General features: G+C 36.0%; 1 protein-coding gene across 2 annotated transcripts in view; it reads right to left on the reverse strand.

Moving 5' to 3' along the window:
• Positions 1–4,389: 4,389 nt before the first annotated feature.
• The window catches only part of LOC144966499 (uncharacterized), a 32,482-nt gene continuing 14,521 nt past the window's right edge, over positions 4,390–22,350 (reverse strand). Inside the window, exons 3-13 of one of the 2 annotated variants that reach the window (XM_078903107.1) lie at positions 19,959–22,350; positions 18,724–18,946; positions 17,744–17,965; positions 16,144–16,339; positions 14,041–14,103; positions 10,995–11,117; positions 10,169–10,371; positions 8,859–9,024; positions 7,968–8,096; positions 5,851–6,081; positions 4,390–5,047 (exon numbers count right to left, since the gene is read on the reverse strand). The exon at positions 19,959–22,350 is cut by the window's right edge and continues 2,421 nt beyond it. In XM_078903107.1, coding sequence (XP_078759233.1) covers positions 4,773–5,047; positions 5,851–6,081; positions 7,968–8,096; positions 8,859–9,024; positions 10,169–10,371; positions 10,995–11,117; positions 14,041–14,103; positions 16,144–16,339; positions 17,744–17,965; positions 18,724–18,946; positions 19,959–22,350 — 4,223 coding nt within the window. In that variant the 3' untranslated portion in view covers positions 4,390–4,772. The remainder of the gene's footprint in view (positions 5,048–5,850; positions 6,082–7,967; positions 8,097–8,858; positions 9,025–10,168; positions 10,372–10,994; positions 11,118–14,040; positions 14,104–16,143; positions 16,340–17,743; positions 17,966–18,723; positions 18,947–19,958) is intronic. The other variant, XM_078903108.1, reaches the window with a different exon arrangement.

Genomic DNA, 22,350 nt, shown 5'->3' on the forward strand with positions numbered 1-22,350 from the left:
ATATTTATCAAGAGAGCCAAGGTGTCCTCTTATAGATCAACAATGATAAGTGGGCCATTTATAGGCTATTCACATGGTTTATTGTTATTTTTGTATTATCATAATGGAAGCCTTTGAGTGTATTCCTCTTTGTTGGATTTTGTGCTTGTGTCCGGATGAGACTTATAGGTGATCTCATACTAAGTACATGGGTGGTATGCTCTTGGAATCTACATCTGATCCCTATTTGTTCCCAGTTCCCCTTTGTCTTACTTTCTCTTGGCTGCTTTAATTGTAATTCTATAACTTTTTACTATCCCATTTTCTTCCTTTTTACTGGGGCTGATATGACCTAAATGTGTTGCAAGCGCCGTAAAACCCTTAAGGGGGGGGGGGGGGGGGGGGGGGGGGGGGAGGAGCGACATTAAAAATTATGAATTTTGACCCAGTTTGCTAAATTAGATTTTGGTGGGATGTTGTCATGTGACCATTTGTCTGCATAAAAAAATTGCATGAGAACTTCATCTTCAGTATTTTTCGACTCAAAATAACTTATTTTGTGACCCATAGTATGGTTAAATCCTGCCCATTTTTAGTTTCAGTGGACTGATTTCATGAAAGAATATCAAATAGTCTTTATAGCCAAGTAAAGGCAAAAACATATCAATGAAAAGTAAAAACTCTCCCAACAACCAATCACTTTGTTCTTAATTATGCCATGTGGTCACAATCCTCAGTTTTCAACCAATCTTCTTCAAAATTTCTACAAATGAGTTTTATACAAATACGCAGGTCCTCTAGAAGCCGGATTTTTGAAAAAAAATTATTTTTTTTGGAGTAATTTGAAATTATGTAACTTTTTTCAAGGGGTATAATCGAGTAATAACTTTGAACTTAATTTTTAAATTTTCTAATTAAAAAAATTAAAAATCGGGCTTCTAGAGCCTCTTTATTTTCCTTTTTTCTACCTCTGGCCAAAATATTATGGCAATCGCTTGATAAACAAAAAAAGCCTTTGACTTTTAAAGATTTGTTGTTTATTTTCCAATATGCCGTCGTTTCCATAGCAACGGGCAACTTTTTTCGAAAAAAATTATATGCAATCTTCCTTCCCAAACATATACATTATGATTGTGCATAGAAGTTTAGGATATTTCATCAAATAAAAAAAAATGACCCTTTAGTGTCGCTCCCCCCCCCCCCCCCCCCCCCCTTAAAAACAAAAATAAAAAACTATTCACGTGGTTTAATGATATGCTTTATTGTATTTGAATAAAAAGTGCATATTGGCAATGAATCAAATAATATTATGCATAGTGATAAAATGTTTCTAGGTGTATTAATTATAGAGTAAATGAGCTACTTAATAATAGTGATGGTTGATAATGATAATGATGATATGTTAATGGTAATAATACAGATGATGATGATGATGATAATAATATTAACATTAATAAAACCAATAACAACAACAATAATAAAGATGATGGTGATGACAATGTTAATAATAATAGTAATAATAATAATAATAATAATAATAATAATAATAATAATAATAATAATAATAATAATATGATGATGATGATGATGATGGTGATGATGATAATAAAAATGATAATAATAATCATGGTAATAACACTACTACTACTACAACAACAACAACAACAACAACAACTACTACTACTTCTACTACTACTACTACTACTACTACTACTACTACTACTACTACTACTACTACTACTACTACTACTACTACTACTACTACTACTACTACTACTACTACTACTACTACTTCTATTACTACTACTACTACTACTACTACTACTACTACTACTACTACTACTACTACTACTACTATACTACTACTACTACTACTACTACTACTACTACTACTACTACTACTACTACTGCTGCTGCTAGTAGTTATAATAATAATAATAATAATAATAATAATAATAATAATAATAATAATAATAATAATAATAATAATAATAATAATAACAATAATGATGATGATGATGATGATGATGATGTTGATGATGGTAGCAACATTACTATAATGTTATACGAGTAGTTTATTACATACATACATTCTCAATCTTGGTGTCACACAATACTAATATTGTTTTGAGATACATGATTTGAATTGTATAACATAAAGGACAAATTTAAATAAATCATTTTTCTCAGATTGACTTTGTTATGGTATAATTCATAAATTATTATAATAGGAAGTCAATTCTGTTAGAATCACATATTTCTACACTAATCTCATTTTCGACTTCATAACTGTCACTGTCTTAGCTTACTCCAAATGTGTGTTTAAAAATGGGCCACACTTTCCTGTTTTAGATTCAGTGCAATACTTATTTTCAGGTAGGGCGGCATGATTATTCCTTTTATCATCGTTAAATTACAAGAAATATTTTTGACTGCGTATTAAAAATACCATTTATTTCTCAGATCAACAGAAGTCGAAAATGAGGTTGTAGATGAAGATGGTTTATACGTATAATTACTTTAACAATAGGATCCAATAGGTTCTTGTTAAAAAAAAAAAGAAGAGTAAGTTAGATTCGCTTTACAATGATATATTGCGAAAAATATAAATCGGATAATATTTGTCACATTTTTTTTATTAGAAAGCATGATTGATCATTCCGTCAATGATTGAGTGAAATAGTTGGAAAGAAATCAGTGGAGTTACATCATAAAGCAAGATTGTGGAATTTTGAGCGAACAAATTAGTTAGATCAAATTAAATTTTTATGAAGTTTAAAAATAACATTGAAATAAATATTTGAAGCTTTTGAACAAATGCATCTATATCTCTATATAGCACTGAATTTTTTTCTCATGTTAATGACTTTTTATGTCGCACGCTAGATACACTCCCCAAATAAGTTATACTCGAGAATTCAAATAAAATTGTTTTCTTTGGTTAAATGTGTACACCATCAAAATGGTAAAAATGATTCATTGACTGTATTTTTTCGATGAGAAAACCATTTTAAAAATAGGAATAATGAAAACGTGTTATCTATATGGTATTATTTGCAATCTAAAAAAATGAATGACAAAACAAAGTTTATACCCCCCCCCCCCCCACAGACACATATACATCTCTAGATAAGAGCCTATATTATATACTGTATGAATGATCTCTATAGCATCATCAAATTTATCTTTCCTTCCCGCCTCCCCTCTTTTGACATAATTAAGTACGCACCATTTATAAATTTCTATTGCTCTGTTTTAATTCGCGCTTCCTCACAAAGTAGCATACAATTTCCTGCCCATCAATGTTTTTGTTTATGCATCTTAACAACGCCACTATCACATTATCTCATTCGTCTGTAGTTTTTATATACTGTATGAATGATCTCTACAGCATCATCAAATTTATCTTTCAGGGTATAAAACAAAAATCTCGACAGAACTCTTTTGGGAGCGTTCACATATTACGTCATCAAAAATTGGCCCTTTTTAGACCCCCCTCCCCTCCCCCAAGTCATCACTTGTCATCATTGACCTGACCCCCCCCCTCCCCCAACAGATGATGACGTCATCTAATTTAATAAAAACTAAAAGATAACTTTAATTTCACAATATTTATTATTCATTTTTCAAACCATAAACATTGATTATCAACGTTTGATAAAACACATTCAGACCTTTTATTAATTTCAGAAACTGTTGATAATTTATGTTTTACGATACAATGGGGACATAAAATTTTCACCTTTTTGCTAATTTATTTGGAATGCCATTTTTGAAGCTCTTGCATTTAATAAATAGGCCTAATTTGCCAATGTTTTGATGACATCATCTTGGGTCTGACCCCCCCCCCTCCCCCATGTCAACACATGTCAACATTTGGTAGACCCCCCCCTCCCCCCCCTAGCTGATGACGTAATATGTGAACGCTCCCTTTGCTTATCGTTTGGTTAATATTTGGAATGGCATCGAGTTCAAAACAAAAACGAACTAAGGCTTGCTCTAATGACAACTTCCAGGTAATGGTTGACAAAGAGTTGATATAAATATTATATGAATAATGTTAATATGATTGATGGCGATGTTCGTGACAATCACAAATCATTTTAATTTATTACTATATTATATTAAATTATGTTATATTATATTATATTATATTATATAAAATGATATATTCTAGGTAACCTTTAAGAAGAAATGAACATTTAGATAAGATATGAATAGCATATTCTAGAACAACAAGAAATCCGCGACTTTGCTTCACCAATACTTTTTGACAATGGAAAATAATCTATGCACCAAGGCATTTGGTAAAATCTTTATAAAATAGTTGAGAATTACTGCAGTTCTCTGTGATTAATTGCCTCAGATGTTTCACTTACGTACCGTTTTAAACACAAGTCGCTGGGCAATGGTAATTTATTTTTAGTATAAGTCGAAGGATGTCTCGAATCTGATCGAACTATAATGTCTTTATAAGTCCAAGGATGGACTGAATCAAAGTCATAACGGAGTGTAGAAAAATGAATTTTGTCCAGCTGAATCAATTGAATGGTTAGTGCTTGTGCTTGTGACCTTTTCATTTTGAAAGGTCACTCGGGTGGAACAGTGATATCTCTTTATAAACACTGGGTTTAAAGGCAATGCGCCCTATTTCAGTCGCGGGTTTTGTTACATTTGTAATGCGGATTTGCCATAGTAATCATCTAAGCTATGTTAGAAGATCATAATTTAAGCAAAGAAATTCTTATTCTTATCATCAAGTCTCAATGCACTCCTTTGCTAGATGCCCACAATTATTTCCCCAAAAAGTCAACACTTGCTTTTACCAGCCGACCTGATGCGACATCAACAGCAGTGACGTTTATCTCAGTGTCGCCAAACGACATTCGGGTCCTGATTTCTCGCGGCTTCCTTTTGGGCATGGCAATAGCGGAACCGGAAGGCATATCATCGTCAACGTCCTGTAGAGTCAGACAGAGAGTGCCGCATCGTGTTACTCCTGGGTCTGTGATGAATCTGATGTTTGGATTGTGGCTGCTGTAGATGTTCAGCACGATGTTGACTTGGCCTGTAGATAAAGTTAAGGAACTTAAATTATTGTCTTGGAGCGTTATCAACTATCATCAGACATCCGTTATCTATTAGGTGAATATATTTTTTAAAATGCCGATCAATTCACTCTTTGCTAACAGGCTGGAAAACTCTTTTCTCTACGGGCTTCCAAAACTCTTGATGACACTGTTGCAATTGTTACAAAACAGAAGAAGAAGAAGAAGAAGAAGAAGAAGAAGAAGAAGAAGAAGAAGAAGAAGAAGAAGAAGAAGAAGAAGAAGAAGAAGAAGAAGAAGGAGGAGGAGGAGGAGGAGGAGGAGGGTGAGAAGAAGAAGAAGAAGAAGAAGAAGGAGAAGAAGAAAGAGGAGGAGGAGAGTATTACCAAGCTAGAATACTTCACGGAAGTCCCAGGTTTGAGAATTTTTGCCAAGATGAGTGTCATATAATCGATCGATATTTGAAGGACGAGTTTTCTGCCAAAGGTTTAAAAACTACGCGTTTTTATTTCAGGGCACCGCAGTGCGGCTATGTGGTCTTTAGGTATGGCACTCGCTTTCGGATCGGAAGATCCTGGATTCGAGCCTCGTTCGGCGCATATTTGAGTCATTGGAAAGGCTCTTTACTCACAATCTCTCATCGTACTCATGTGTAAAATGAATACCTGACTGTTAACAGCGTTGTCTCTGTCGGAAAAAAAATGTAATATCGCCAAACAGGCGTCCTGTCCTGTCTCGTTCTACATGTAGAGCGTTTTGAGCACGTTTAGTTTATATTGCGCAATATAAAAGCACCAAGTTTATAAGATCATCCTCTCTCTACCTGGTTTAGCCGGAGTGTAGCTCCTGATGACAGAGTTCCATAACATCACTGGCTGGTCCGTCTCCACGTACTTGTCAAAGATATCAGTGCACCAATCCACGCCATCCCGCCTTACTCTCTTGGACTCTGGGTGACGACTCTCGTCAAAACGGTTTAGGATGCCCACACCGTAGGTGAGCCGAGACCTGCGGACTCGAACTAGAGACGGATCGATCCCAAACATGACTGCACCTGGAGAAGAAACGTTTAACCCTCTAACTCTAACAGCGAGACTAAATTAATTTCTTAATAATATATTTTATCTACATCATTATATTGTATTTAATAAAATAGGAATAACCATACCGGACATGTTAAAGAATAGAAGCCAGCCTAAGTTTGATCTGCAACTGTACTGAGAAGGGAACAAGGGAAAAAACATCCAACGAGTCAATATTTCGAAGCTCATTCTTATGCGTGTGCTTTGTCCCACGACACGGGTGGGTTTGACAGGGACTGACCCCAAGCAAATCAATCCAGCCTGCTGGGTTGACAATTTTGGACCTTGTCATTTGGCGTTGATTTGCTTGGTGTCAGTCCCTATCAAACCTACCCGTGTCGTGGGACAAAGCACATGCATAAGAATGGACTGTGATTGATCTAGGAAAAGAATACTCAGAATAGAAACCACGGTTAGACAGAGATCGCAAGCCTTGGAAGGCAACCTTACTAGAAGGAAACTGAAATGAAACCGCCTTTTTATTGGGGACAATTCTTGGATGACTAAAGGCTAAGGAATCACATCCTTACAGAAAAGCAGGTCAAAGTCAGACTCTCTGGGCCAAAAGCAGAACTGTTTAACCCGAAAACTGCAGCGACACCATTGACCTTAAAGCAAATCTATGAGCGACATGCATAATATAACTACCCTTTTTAGGAAGAACGAAGATGTAAACAATTGTAATCGCGCTTTTGAGGCCTCATACGTAGCCATCGCTAATTTATAGCCTGACACAAGAGAACCCAATGGGACGTATATATAGTTCGAAGATGACGCCACTCAGGTCTTTGTCATTGTATTTTGCCATCCGCGTTTATGAGTAATGCTCACTGAACTGTATTAACCAGACTATAAACGTTCATGGATACACACAGTTTTGTGTGTTGATCCGTTATACTTCCGGATGGCAATGTTATGAGCTTTTTTGCCAAGCGCATACTATCTATAGATAGTATGCGCTTGGGTAAGAAGTTCATAACATTGCCATCCGGAAGTATAATGGACCATCACACAAAACTGTGTGTAACCTTGAACGTTTATAATCTGTTTAGTAGAGTTTGGTGAGAATTACTCATAAACGAGGATGGCCAAAAAAAAAAAAAAAAAAAAAAAAAAAACCTGAGTGACGTCAACTTCGAACTATCTATAGTTTGACACTGGTCATTTTCTTGGTTTTTGCGCCGTCTAGTGAGTTGTCGTTAGTAGTGCTCAAGGAAAGAAGTGATCGGATTGGTTTTACTGTTGAATACAACTCAAAATTAACTTTCTTTTGTGGCCAAAGACTTGTCTTTTGACTTCGCTACTCTTTTGATCAGTGCCAGGCTTTAAGTTAACGATTGCTACGCTTCATGTCTCGTCTTACAGGTAAGTGATGCTGTTGGCTTTTCACACATTGTAAAACACTTTAAGCACATTCAATGGGTATTGCTGTAGATAAAGCTTATTTTTATCTTGTCTTGGTTATTGTTTGAGGTTTAATATAAAGAGGTAAACATCTTTTAAATTAAAAAAAAAAAAAAACAACAAAATTATCGAATCCTTACCCTTGTTTTGGTTTTTGTTTGAGATAAAGAGGTAAGAATCCTTTACATTTTCTTAATAATGATCGATCCTTACCCCTGTCTTGGTATTTTTTGAGATGTAATAAAAATGTACAAATCTTTAAACATTTCTTATTCATGATCAAATTATTACCCTTGCTTTGATTATTGTAGAAGATGCAAAATATAGAGGTAGACTATGAAGCATTAAAAAATTATTATCAATGATCGAATCCCTCGCCTTGTCTTGTAATTATTTGACATGCGATATACAGGTATAAACGTTACAGATTTCTTATCAATGATCGATTCCTTACCCTTGAGCACAGCCAAGCTTGTTTCAATCGGAATGAGTGGTTTCATAATAGCTTCAAACTCTTGTCTCATCTCATGTTGCAATAGGGGCGACTCCGCAAAACCTCCCACAAGGAAGAAATACTTCAAACCTGAAAAGGCAACACTTAATGCATAGTTGTGTGCGTTTAGCGTATCCCTGGTTTAGCTTCAAGTGTGTCACCGTCTCTCTCTCTCTCTCTCTCTCTCTCTCACTCTCTCTCTTGTTATCTCTCTCTTTCTTTCTTTCTCCCACTACCTATCTGTCTCATTCTCTCCCCCTCCCCCTCTCTCTCTCTTGCGCTCTCTCTCTCTTGCGCTCTCTCTCTCTCTCTCTCTCTTTCTTTCTCCCACTACCTATCTGTCTCATTCTCTCCTCCCCCCCTCTCTCTCTCTCTCTCTCTCTCTCTCTCTCTTGCTCTCTCTTTCTTTCTTTCTTTCTCCCACTATCTATCTGTCTCATTCTCACCCCCTCATCCCCCCCTCTCTCTCTCCCTCTCTCTCTCTCTCTCTCTCTCTCTTCTTTCCCTCCTTATATCCTCTTTCTATCTCTTTTGCCTCTATGCAACCACATTTTTACTCGTTATCTCTGGATTTCTCCTTCCCCTCTCTCCCTTTTATTGTAAGTCACTATTAATTTCTTAATTTTTACCTTGATCTTTTTAAAATAAATAAGACCAAATAAAATCACACATCTATCAAACAATGTAAAAACATGGTGTGAGAATAGAGAGATCGAGGGGTGTGTAGAATGGATGGGGAATATAAAGAGAGGAAGAGAGAGAGAGAGAGAGAGAGAGAGAGAGAGAGAGAGAGAGAGAGAGAGGGGTGGGAAACCAATACATATTTACGTATTATATCTCTACAATACAAACCTCTGGCATTAGGATGGTTGATGACATCGCCTACTTCTTGTTTTATACTGGTCACAGTGGGAAGAAACAACCTTCTCATGGCCACTGGGTTGAGCCTTAGCATTCCTTGGGGTGACCATTCAATCCCAGGATCACCGTACTTCTTCACGGCTACCTCTGGGTCACACTGCGAGAAACATATAATAATAATAATAACAACAACAACAACAACAATAATAATAATAATAATAATAATAATAATAATAATAATAATAATAATAATAATAATAATAATAATAATAATAATAATAATAAAAAGAATCATAACCTTTCACATTTATAGATGATGTATTATTTCTTAAGCAGGTCTAAGTCTAATAGCTAAACTCAATAGGTTTGATTTAACATTGTTGTGGTCAGCGTTCGTTTGAGGGTAATTCCATTATTACAATGGACCCAAAACAATTTGGGTTACCAGACCTGCAAATAAGTACCCATCGATTAAACCAATTCACAGTTTGCCCAGTTAAGTGTAGATTCTTTACTCAAACTCGCTCAAACTCTAAATAAAACTGTTGGAAGATAAATCAATGGGTAGATAGACAAATAGACAAATTATAAACCTTTACATTTACACACAGTTTTCCGTGTTGGTTCGAATGACCAAGCGGTAGAACAGTGGGTATTTTACTTAGACACATACCATCGATAGTAAAATATGTGTTGTTGGCTATGCTTACGAATCACAGCTACTTTTTATATTATGACGCCTGTCCGAGAGGCGTGGTAATAAAGGTGTCTATTGTAGGCGCTCTTGATTTTAAGCATCGCCCACTATTCCATGACACAGACGATTTTAAAAAGGCATTGCGTCGCATAATGTAACTGTATTCTCCACCTCCCCTCACGGTGAGGTTTTGTGGTCTCGTGATAAGACACTCGCTTTCGGACCGGTAGGTTCTGGGTTCGAGTTTTGCTCTGAGCATGCATTGAATCCTCGGAAAAAAGCTCTTTACTCACACTCTCTCAACGTGCTCAGGTGTAAATGAGTACCTGGCCGTTAACAGCGTGGTCTTTGAAAGGAAAAAAAATGAAGTATCGTCTCCTGGGCGTAAGTCTCTTCCTACATATCAAGTTTTGCAGTAGACTGGGGACCCCTTGTAAAGCCTTTGAGCACGTTTCACGGAAATTGAATTGCGCTAATATAAATGCCCAGTTTTTAAAAATGTTCACTAACTGTGTCAAATCATAGTGGTGTATGCTCACATTTTGGAAGGCCACCTGGTAAGGCTGATAGGCATTTACTCAAGAGGGTTATGGGAAGGACTGACCTTGTGCTTTTTGAAGTCGTTAAGGAATGTGAAAGGGGGCGAAATGTTCAAGGATGAGTTCTTGTAAGGGCTGGCAGATCGTTTCCTGGACTCAAAGTCTGTCATGAGATGTACCCACCCCATCGGATAACGACGTTTGTAATGCTCCACGAATTCCACTCCAAATATACCACACAGAAGCTTCTCGAATTCAAGGTCGACGCCTGGGTTGGATAGGGAAAAAACAAAAACAACGAAAACAATGAATATTCTTTATATTCATATCATGCTCAAAGCGTCCTAGAAAATATCAAAAATTTAAAATTGGGAGCAGGCACTGGATTAGGGTAAAGATACGAAAAGGTTTGTGTAAAACAGTGCCAGATAAAAAATATAGTCACTGCCTATATGTTAAATCTGATTTGCACCAATGCTGAGTTTTATTGTTATACCTAAAATTTACAAAAACATATAGATATTCAACTATAAATATGAAAAATGACCAATTAAACCAAGCTTGATTTCAATGCTTTCTAGTCCATTACCAAAACATTATTTCTGTATTTCATTCTACACATTATGCGGCTATTTGGTCAAGTGGTTGGACACTCGCCTTTGGACTGGAAGGTACAGGGATTGAGTTCCGCTCTGTGCACAGCATATTTTACATTCTCTCACCATATTAGGTCTCTGTTGGAAAAAAATGGTAATATCGCCTAACAGACGACATGCTTCATCCTACAGGAAAATTGTTGCTGTTGGCTAGGGACCCCAGGTAAAGTGCTTGATATTGCGCTATATAAATGCTCAAGTTTTTTATTACATATTTAAAAAAGTATATACCAACCTATGGAACCATAGGGTCCACCTGTCGCTCTGTGTAACTCTTTGATGTATCCAGCAGGGTCTAGCTCGTGGACAGTAATGTCCACTGTGCCTCCTCCACAATCCACTACCAAATATCTGGACCCTGAATTACAAAAGTACAGAAATAATACACATTCTGTTTCTGATCTATACGAAGGTGGTAGTCCTAAAAAAGGTTAGGCTATTCCTATGTTGGATAATTTTAACAAGTTTGGTGTGATATAAAACATTCTTATTGGTGATCAAGGTTAGTTGTCATATTATATTATTAGTCAAAACATTTAGTGCACTGTTTATCACCATCAATGAATTATGTTAGATCGTGTATTAAATATTAACTACAATTGATATGGTTAGTTTTTAAGGAAAAGTGGGCTTTTATCAAAAGGTTTACCAAAAGTTACTCTGACGTCATCTTTTAAGCTTCATTTACTTTGACCTATTTTATTAAACTCTCTCCTTAGCAACCACAGGAAAATCGTCACATTCGTACGTTACAGCCAGCATTTTTCTATCTAGGAATTATTTATTTGTAACATCACAAAATAAGAAGAGATATTTTTGTTATAGTTAAAAGAATACGTTAATATTGTGTTGTAAATCTTGTTTTGTTGAACAAAATTATGTAAATTGTGTACTTGTTCCTTTTGAGTTCGAGTTTAAGACAAAATAGATTTTTATGTTAAATGGGTTTGGAGTTCCGGAAAAATAAATCTGAAAAATGGTCGGTAAGGAGAGAGTTAAAGATCCTTCTTCGTTCTAAGATCAAAAATGAAACACTGGCATTTTGATTTTGTTCTAAAAGAAAATTACTTTTAAAAATGTAAGAGAAAGAAACGGATCATATAAGTTCTGAAAAATGATAGGATAGTTGCCCACTTATCCCCAATACCGCCTATATTATGTTAGTAAGGCAATAAATAGTAAATAGTAAATGTAAATAATAATGTTTTGAAAATGTCACTTTTAAAGTGTTCTGTCGTACACTCACAAAACGACTTTTCTACAATTTGGCCAAACTAATTTTACTACTTTTGTCGATCGATTAACATGATCACCGACTTGTCAAAATCCTTAAACTCGAGAGTTCAAAGAAGTCGAAGAAGTCTCAAATTTTTAAGAATTTTGACAAGTTGGAGGTCATCGTAATCGATCAAAATACGGCGAAATATGTCAGGGTACGTTCGACAATAAATAGACGAGGAGTGTTACTATTGACACAAAGCTGTCACGTCTTTATAGTTTTGGCCAGAATATTCGCGCTTCAAATATCTATCGATTATAATGACCCTAATCATTGAAAAATTCTCAAATTTGGAATTTCGTGAAGTCCCAGGTTTGAGAGGGTTTTTTGTGTGTGCCAAGGTGAGGGTCCGTTTAATTGATCGATATTTAAAGAGCGAGTTTTCTGGCAACATTGTAAATACGCGTTTTTGTTTTTTTCAAAGTGCTGTAGAAAAGTGATTGTGGGATTTTGAAACAATCATATTTTCATATCTCGAATCTTATTTATTGCTGTATTTGATTATCGTTTCATTGTTTTACGACCATAATTGAGTGATATTTTGCTACTTTATAATAAGACAATAATGTACAGCTCCAGACTAAAGTTCTGGGTTTTATAGGTTGACAAGTGTGTACCAGTGGAGGGTGGTGAAAACGTGGACGGAATCATGCCGTGTAAGTGGTTGTTCTTTAGTTCCCTAAAATATCATTATAGAGGTCTTAAACTTGAAACGAGAAATATTGTAAGGAGAATTTTCTATTATATTGATAACTTTTTTAGGGTATGAATAACAACTTAAGTTAGGTTCCTATGTAGGCTGAGACAATGGTGCAACATGCAACATGCTTCCAAACGACGTAATAATATTCAGTTTAACCAGTTGAAGTCCCAATAGCTCAGTTAGTAGCGCTCTTGATTCGCAAAGAAAGGGACAGAGATCGATTCCGGATGTTGTTGAGATGTCATCTAACACTCTTCCCATATCCAGTCAGCAATGCTTGGGTTGCTGGGATTGTTAGAGCTAACGGAAAGCACTTTGCAATAGACTAGCGTTGTATCTAAAAGATACGAAGCAATTGTTATTGTGACTTTAACGCTATAGAAACTGACATAGACTCAGAATCCATGGGTCTTATGGTTCTAATGAACTACTTTTTAAAAACTCTTACAATGTCATGGAATTTAGTGATAATATGATTAGGAACAAGTAACCATGCGACCTTTGTTTAATCGTATTTCACTCAGTTCATGCTTGGCAGAAATACCTATATTATATGCAATGCAAAACCACAAATTTGAGTACGACAACGACACAAATGAATAACCGGAAAAAGATGCGTTACAAGAAGAAAATGTATGGTAGCATATTATCTCCAGGGCTACCACAATGTCTTCAGGATCGAGCCATGGTCTAGGGATGCTGAATGACAGTTGGGGATTTTGATTTCTCTCTCTCTCTCTCTCTCTCTCTCTCTCTCTCTCTCTCTCTCTCTCTCTTTCTTTCTCCCTACCTCCCTCTGGCTGTCAGTCATTTTATTCCTTTTGTCTATCTTTTTGTTTGTCTCCTTTTTTCTTTAGATATTTTCTTCTCTTTACAAATAATTATATATTTCCCATTCTCTATTTCTCTCACTCTCTCTCTGTCTGCTGTCTTTCTTTCTTCTGTATCTCTATTTCTCTCTCTTGCAATGTATCTCGCTCTTTCTTCCTCCCCCTCTCTCCATCCCTCTCAAACACACACACACACACACACACACACACACACACATTTACAAATTTTCACCTATATTATTGTGACAATCTAATATAAATATATGTATTCTGTGTTTACTTGAAAAAGGCCAAGGGCAGAAACGTCGTTTGTTTTGTGTTGTTCATTCATGAGTCAGATTTACTCCCTTTATCTTTATCTCTATTTTATTGACTCATTTGGGCACCTTTATTTATTATTTTTACTTGTGTACCGCATGCATTTGTGCTAAATCTGCATTGAGGTGAAAGGGTAAAAGCGTTATTAAACCTTGTAGCTGCGATTCTAGCATTTCATCGGGTTTCGTTTCAATCTCTGGCGGAGGGGATTTGTCTGCAATGTTAGTATGCATATGTGATGAGTGTTATGAAAGTACATCTTTACTAAATCTTTAAGAGGGAGGGGTTGTGTTTCAGACATTTGATGGAAAGTAAGCTGTAAGTTTAAACCTGAAACAAAATATTGTTGATAATTGTCGTATAAAAAAAAAGGTGAAATAAATCAAATTAGTTAAAACCGAAACAAAAAAAAAAGAAAGAAATATATTTAAAAAAACCAACAAAATAATAGTAAAAAAAAAAATAAAAAAGGAAAAGAAGAGAAAATAAAGGTAAAACGATATTTTAATGATAATGAAATTATAAAGGAAAGTTCTGATCTTAACCCTTATAAGTTTGGAAAAACTTGCTTAACTCCAGTATACACAGTCTGTTCTTTTCTAAGGTAATATTTTGGTATGATTGTATTAGTGGTACTAAGATTTAACTCTTTATTGGCTGGAATCCATTTTACTATAGCTTATAAAATAAGGTGTTTTTTTTTCAATTATTTATCCGAATAAAACCACGGGGATTCTTGGCCTTTTTCACCAAGAGAGCGGTCAATGAAGTGCGAGTCGCATCGCAATGATTGTTCTCTTGGTGAAAACGGTTAAAGTCTGTGGTTATGATAATAATATAAATAATCGGGAAAAAATATTATCTTATCAGATTAGAGTAAGCTCGAACGCCACAGTCAAAGGATTTTAACTCCAAAGTCATAGAAAATTCAATCTTACATCCCTCTACTTGACTTCTATGTGAAATAGTCATTATATCATTCATATGCTTTGCCGCCCCCATCTATCTATCTATCTATCTATCTATCTATCTATCTATCTATCTGTCTATCTATCTATCTATCTATCTATCTATCTATCTATCTATCTATCTATCTATCTATCTATCTATCTATCTATCTATCTATCTATCTATCTATCTGCCTATCAATCAATCTATCTATCTATCTATCTATCTATCTATCTATCTATCTATCTATCTGTCTGTCTATCTATCTATCTATCTATCTATCTATCTATCTATCTATCTATCTATCTATCTATCTATCTATCTATCTATCTATCTATCTGCCTATCAATCAATCTATCTATCTATCTATCTTTCCATGTATACATCAATCTATCTATATATCTACCTACAACTGTATCTCCCGTATTCTCTTCCTTAACCAGCGAAAGGTTAATGACACGCAAAAAGATGAATACATTTAATATAATGAGCAAGTAAACATCAAATTATCTAGTGAATAAAATTAAATCTGTTAACGTACATCTTTTCTATATTTTTTTCTTTCCTTAGAAAATAAATAATAAACAAAAACAAAAACAGAGCAACTTTCTTATTACTCGCTGCAAATATGTGACCCTCTGCCTCAAAACGGTATAAAGTCGGGTTGGTTAAGATGTTGAAAATTGAATTTATAGCCAGAAATATCACACTTGTGTTGAGTTTGTATGTTTTATTGAGGAGAATGGATACCATATTTCAGGGTGCTAATGCCAACAATTTATATTTTGACCAGTTTTAACATTTAATTCGGCTTTTAAGCATCTGGTTCGTTCCGACAAAATACCGTTTTGAGACGATGGGTCACATATGATCAAGGTCAACGTTCAAAACGCAAGGATAAAGATTTCATACAATAATTGGGAAGAAAAGTCGTGACGTCAAAGCCTTTACTCTTTTAGTTCCTAAATCCTTAGGTTAGCGTATGTAACCAGTCCTTCGGAGTATTGAGAATGAATCGGTTACATAAAGGTGGCATAACTATTTCAGCCGTAGGATGTATAGATAGATTATTAGGATTACGGGACGTAAAAGAGGGAGGATGGATTGTCTTTATAGACGGCCAGCATATATTTAGACGAGAAAATAAGATATCACCACTCTAGCACCAGAAATTGAATTACCCAAGGTATGTATACAGTCCTCAGGATGAGTGGTTTTACACTTCCAATGAAATAGGAACCCGTTTTTTGAGATCGCACTTTTCTTCCCTATTAATCAACCAACACATTTCTATTCAATCAATTACCAACAAAGAGTTCTGTGACAGCAGGTTCCTGATTGGCCACATCGAGTGAGGCACGTGATGGAGGCAAGAGGGGCTTTTTGATTGGCTGATCGGGGACAAGTTGGTACATGCGCAAGCGCCGACAGTAAATGGATGCTGCTTCCGGTTCGAGTGCAATAATAAGTTGTCCTGGGTAGTTTGACCCAGCCAGACCTGCCTGTATAGATAGAATGAAGATGACGTCACTCAGATCTTTGTTATTGCTTTTTTGCCATCTGCGTCTATGAGTAATTCTCACTTAACTGTATTAACCAGACAATAAACGTTCAAGGTTACACATAGATTTGTGTGCTGGCCCGTTATACTCACGGATGGCAATGTTGTTAGCTTCTTAGCCAAGCACATACTATCTATATAAAAAATTGGATGGGATTAAACATGTTTTAGAATTTTCAGCATTGAATAGCTTCCCCATTCAAACACAAATTTAATCTTATTGTATTTCATACATGAGCAACCGGATAAACCTGTTTAAACAAATTTGTCAATGCCCATATTATAAAGAAAATGCCAAAAAGATTGCTTACCTGAGTTGATAATGAGTTGTGCGCATGTACACATCTCGAAATTCTGAACAATAAGTTGATGTGTTCTCTTCTTCTTCTTCTTCTTCTTCTTCTTCTTCTTCTTCTTCTTCTTCTTCTTCTTCTTCTTCTTCTTCTTCTTTTTCTTCTTCTTCTTCTTCTTCTTCTTCTTCTTCTTCTTCTTCTTCTTCTTCTTCTTCTTCTTCTTCTTCTTCTTCTTCTTCTTCTTCTTCTTCTTTTCTTCTTCTTCTTCTTCTTCTTCTTCTTCTTCTTCTTCTTCTTCTTCTTCTTCTTCTTCTTCTTATTATTATTATTATTATTGTAAGTATTGATGGTATTACGATTGTTGTATTTTTGTGTGGTATATCAGTTTATTTTTTGGTTCCATTGCATTGACCATTTTTTCCCCACTTTCATGTATGTTGTCATCAAATTGATGATTTATTGGCGAAAGCCTAAGATTGAATAAACTTTGAAACTTTGAAACTTTCGATTCTTACCTGTTTGAGTGTTCCTCTATATAGTTTGTCTTTGCTTTATTATATGGTTGCAATCCTGACGGGTCAAATTAGAGTTTCCCGTGATAGTGTCACGAACAGGCAAACCATATTTTCTTAGCTAACGTCTTTGCCAGATTACTTATTTCCATATTTTGAAAGAGGGTTTATATTTTATAAACAACAGCAACAACAATGATAATGCATTCAGAATTGAAAAAAAGTCTGTTGAATTGGCGTATAATGAAGTTTTAGCGGACATAATCCCACGGTTAAATTGATTAAAGATTAATTAAGGAGATATATAGACAGACAGACAGATAGATAGATAGATAGATATATAGATAGATAGAGAAAAGACACACGTACACAAACACACAAACACACACACAGAGCGAGAGAGAGAGAAAGAGAGAGAGAGAGAGAGAGAGAGAAAGAAAGAAAGAAAGAAAGAAAGAAAGAGAGAGAGAGAGAGAGAGAGAGAGAGAGAGAGAGAGAGAACTTGGATAAAAAATTAATATATTACATAAATCAACTCACATCATACGCAGCTTGTCTCATAAACTGTTTGGCTGGTGCTTTCCAAATGGCTGGTACTGTGATGACCCATCGGATGTCCTCGTTCAAAATCTCCGTTCCAGACTGATCGCTGAGTTGTTGCAAGGCGTGCTCTTTGAAGAATTGAAGAGAATAGGCGAAAACTCGAAGAGCTGGGAATCGAACCCCGTTTGCAGCCACTAACAATGTGTCACGATTCAGTTCCTGTCAAAAAACGATGAAAGCAAATAAAAAAGGACAAGTTGAGATAAAATTAGCCAATCATAAGGTGAGGCGCAAAGACACCGAGTGGTTAAGATATTGCACTGTGACCCGAAAAGTACCGGCTTCGAGCCCCGCTCCATGACTTTACCACCATTTCGCTCACTTCGGCAATATGCTGACATCAGGCATAGGTTTGATGGGTTATTCTGTATTCCCTCCTGGAATGCCCATGTGACGGCATCTAATGGTGCTGCTCGGAATAGTTAGAATATTCTAATGAACGATAAACTCCTTTGGTAGGCTAGTTAGGTGCTTCAAAATTGCTCAGGTTACATTGGAACAATTAGAACTATGGTCGTTTTATGACACTCACACTTTCTATCAATTGATGTATTTGGATTTATTTAGATCATGCGGAAAAAAACATTGCAATATTTTCATTTTTTATTGAGAATAATATAATAAGAAAGAGAGCTCAAGAAACGTAAGCGCGCTTGTACAGAAATTGCGACGCACTAGGAGAGATTTTCTACTGTATAAAATAGAAAGTTGGATCCAGTTGACCTGGTCTAAAGATATAAATAAAAGTACAATTGAGAGTATAAGGATTGTAAAAGCTTGAAATAAGATACGAGTGTAGATGAATATATATTATTCAAAAATTATAAATAAGATCAGTATTCCTATGCAAAGCTTTTAAGTCACTTCCCATACTTTCATTTTTATTTAAGATAAAACAACGGTGACAATGATAATACCGTATTGTTATGGAGCTCCATCTTGAATGTACTAAAGTAAAGCCAATGTCGAGCTTCCAACGGAACAAGATTGAGGTAGTTGCTGCGTGCACTGTACCCAAAGCTGTGGAAGTTGCCTTCCGGATCAAGCAACAGAGAGGTCAAGGTTTTGTGGTTGGTCACTCCTGGCTCTTCTCCGGCCCACACTCTCATCATATAGATGCTGTTTGGGTGCCTAGTGAAACTGGAATGGAGATTCGAATACACACCATGACAAGTGTTAATCCAAAAATATATATATTGCTCATTTCTATTCTTTTACCATGTCTAATGTGGTTCATTAATTACTCAAGAAGGGCATATATTATGGAACGCAATTTTTGTTCCCTACAATAGCTATAAATTACTCACCAAGTGCTCTTCTTGTCCTAGTATTCTTTAAAATGATATAAATGATAATAACAATAACAACAACAACAAAAACAAAAACAAAAACAAAAACAAAAACAAAAAACAAAAACAAAAACCCAATGGACTTCCATTTATTTATCCTCTGGGAAAAATATTTTTAGTTTTATTTCGAGAAAAGACATGCGAGACATACAGGCGTCAGATGCACTGAAGTGCCATATAGTAAGCAATAGGGGCTAAGTGTCTTGCTCAAGGAAATTTCGAGATGCCGACAGCACGGAGGTGGCCTAATCCTTTTGGTCTTCTCCCCCTCGTCACCATATATTCACTACTTTTTGTTATAGTCGAAAAGAGTCGATTGGGGTATATAATATTGTAATATATTATGTTTAAATCTCTTAGCCAAAGGGAAAGTTTGCTATCATTTGGTCGCTGACCATTCTCGGAATCGCTTGATTCTGTTACATCAAGATTCTAGGTATCAACTAACCAGTGACGCCACAAACTTCATCAGGTGAAGGTAAAAAAAGTCTATATTTTGACATGTTATTGAATCACACTTATGCTTCTTTTTTAACTAGACACAGATAAACAACTTTTGAACAGTTGTGATGATAATGGTGATGGTGGTGGTGATGATGATGATGATGATGATGATGATGATGATGATAATAATAATAATGATGATGATGATGATAATGATAATGATGATGATGATGACGATGATGGTGATGATGATGATGATGAAGATGACGATGACGATGATGGTGATGATGATGATGATGATGATGATGATGATGATGATGATGATGATGATGATGATGCTGATGATGATGATGAATTACCTGAAAGCGTAACCACTGTGAGTTGTGCCGAAATCAATGGCCACCACGACAAAATGTTGAGACTCAGTTGTTGCGCCGTGAACATTTTCCTCTGTGAGTTCAATATCATCAATATAAGGAACATCTATTCGTTTGGAGGGACTTCTTTTGGGTTTGACTGGCTTATTGACACTATTATCTGGTGACTCTTCTGCAAAAACTCCATCATCCTCTCGATGGTAAGTTCCATCAAATTCACTTGTATTGCTTTGACGTTCCTCTAACTTAATCTTCTCAGTGGTTTTATCTTTTTCTTTTGAAGAACCCAGGGATGGGAACATTTTTCTAACCTTCGACTGCTTTTTAGACTTTGGTGTTCGCGGTGGTGCAACGGGTGTGGTATACTCTTTACTAACACTTTCTTTCTGAATTATTTCGGGTTCTATAGCTACGTGTGAAACTTGGGCATTGGTCACTTGCATAGTTTCTTCAACTATCATCGGACTCGGTATGGTTTCTTGTTGCTTTACTTCTACAGAGGTCTTTGGGAGTTCCTCCTGCAGAGAATATTTTCTTTCTCGTTCTTCGTCTGAGTATTTCCTCTTTATTTCGGACGCTGTTATCGAAACCTCGGCCGAGTTAAGGGATGTGTTAGATGACGACGACGAACTGCTGTGTCGTCTTGATATACTAGGCGTAGATGTGTCAAGGGGTTCTCTATTTTTCAACTTGCTGTCTTCTTTTTCAGGGCGTCGAGATGAGTCTTTGGTTTCGCTTCTATGCTTGCGGTCTTTTGATTTTTCACTTCCTTTGTCTTTCTTTGATTTTTTCTTATCTTTTTCATCGCGTTTTTTACTTATATCCTTTACTTTGGATTCACCTTTTCCTCTTTTTACTTCTTTTTCATGCCTTGGCTCTAACGCTTTACTACTAGGTCGACTTGAATTATTTGCTGATTCCTTTGTTGTATCGAAATCTTGTTTTTCATCGCTACTTCTCTTTTTTTTTTCTTTTTTCTCCTTTTGTTTATCCGGATCTTTCTCTCTGTCTTTGCTGGCTTTGTCATGTTTGTGTTTCTTTATATGTTTCTCATCCCGCCTCTCTTTTGCTTTATGCTTTTTATTTTGTGAATGTGCATCGGACGCCACAGAAGTATCAAGATCTGTTGGTAATGTGGTTGATGTTTTTGAAGACACCGATGTGTCTCTTTCTTTTTTCTTCTTTTTAACTTTCTTGGCATGGCCGTCTGAATGCTTACTTTTCTTGGGTTTCTTTTCAGTTGACGAGTCGTGTATCGTGGAGTCGGAATGAGAATCCTTTTCACTTATGTTGCTAACATCCTTAGAAAGATCAATTGAACGAGTGATGTCTTGGGTGAGATTCAGTGAAGTATCAATAGATGAAATTCTGCTGGCTTTTGGTGTCGATTCGTTTGATGATGAAGTATGCTGGCTTGTATTCGCTTGACTATCTTTTGAAGTGAATGAATGATCAGAGCTGTCGGCATTGGATGTTTTGCTTTTTGTTGAAACTGTTGAAGTGGAGTGGAAAGAGGATTCTGTAACCGAACTTTCATCAATGCTTTTCTCCAGTTGGGATGTTGTATTATGTGAGCTGCTTTCTGAGAACGATGCCTCGGATCGTGGTGTTGATGTTCTTGGATTGTCTTGAACTGGTTCTGTACCTTTATCAGTTGGACTCTGAGGTATTTCCTCAGCTGCTTGCTTATGACCATGCACCAAGTCATATTCCTTACTCTTATTTCTTTTAAAAGGACTCAAAAGTTTGTTCAACGTTGAACTCATTTTTGAATGGCCAGATTCATTTGAAGACGACGTAGAAGCTGATGAGCTTGTTCCACTTTTTGACTTTTTCTTTTTGTCACTTTTTGCATTTTCATCCTGTGATTTCCTGCTTTTAGATTTAGATTTCTTTTCTTTGCCCTTTGGAGTTGATTCTTCATTGTCGTCATTTAAAGTTTGTTCGCTAACAACCGAAACATTTACTGTTGCAGAATCGTCATGAATAGAGCTTATGCTTTGGTTGGTTGCCTTCGAGTCTACACTAGGTTCCAGTTCAATAACTTCAATAACGACATTACTTACACTTTGATCTGGTTCATTTTCATTTAGAATCACGGGAACGTCTTTAGCTGATATTACTTGAGGTGACATCGGTTTCACACTTTCCTCAACGTTCATATCATTGTTAGGTGTCTGTGTTGCTTCTGAACAAAATGTCTTTTGCGGGCTACTCGTTTCCTCAATAGCTTTATCAGTGCATGTAATAGAAACGTCCTCTATCGGCAAAGCCTTAGAATTAATGTTTATCACTTCTGACGATTCTTTCAAGGCTTCATGCACAGCTTCCCAATTATCATTTCCACAGGGAGATTCATTGTCAGATTCACATT

This window comes from Berghia stephanieae, chromosome 2 (assembly GCF_034508935.2).
Source record: "Berghia stephanieae isolate SIO BIC M18660-M18661 chromosome 2, UCSD_Bste_1.3, whole genome shotgun sequence".
Classification (NCBI taxonomy): Eukaryota; Metazoa; Mollusca; class Gastropoda; order Nudibranchia; family Aeolidiidae; genus Berghia; species Berghia stephanieae.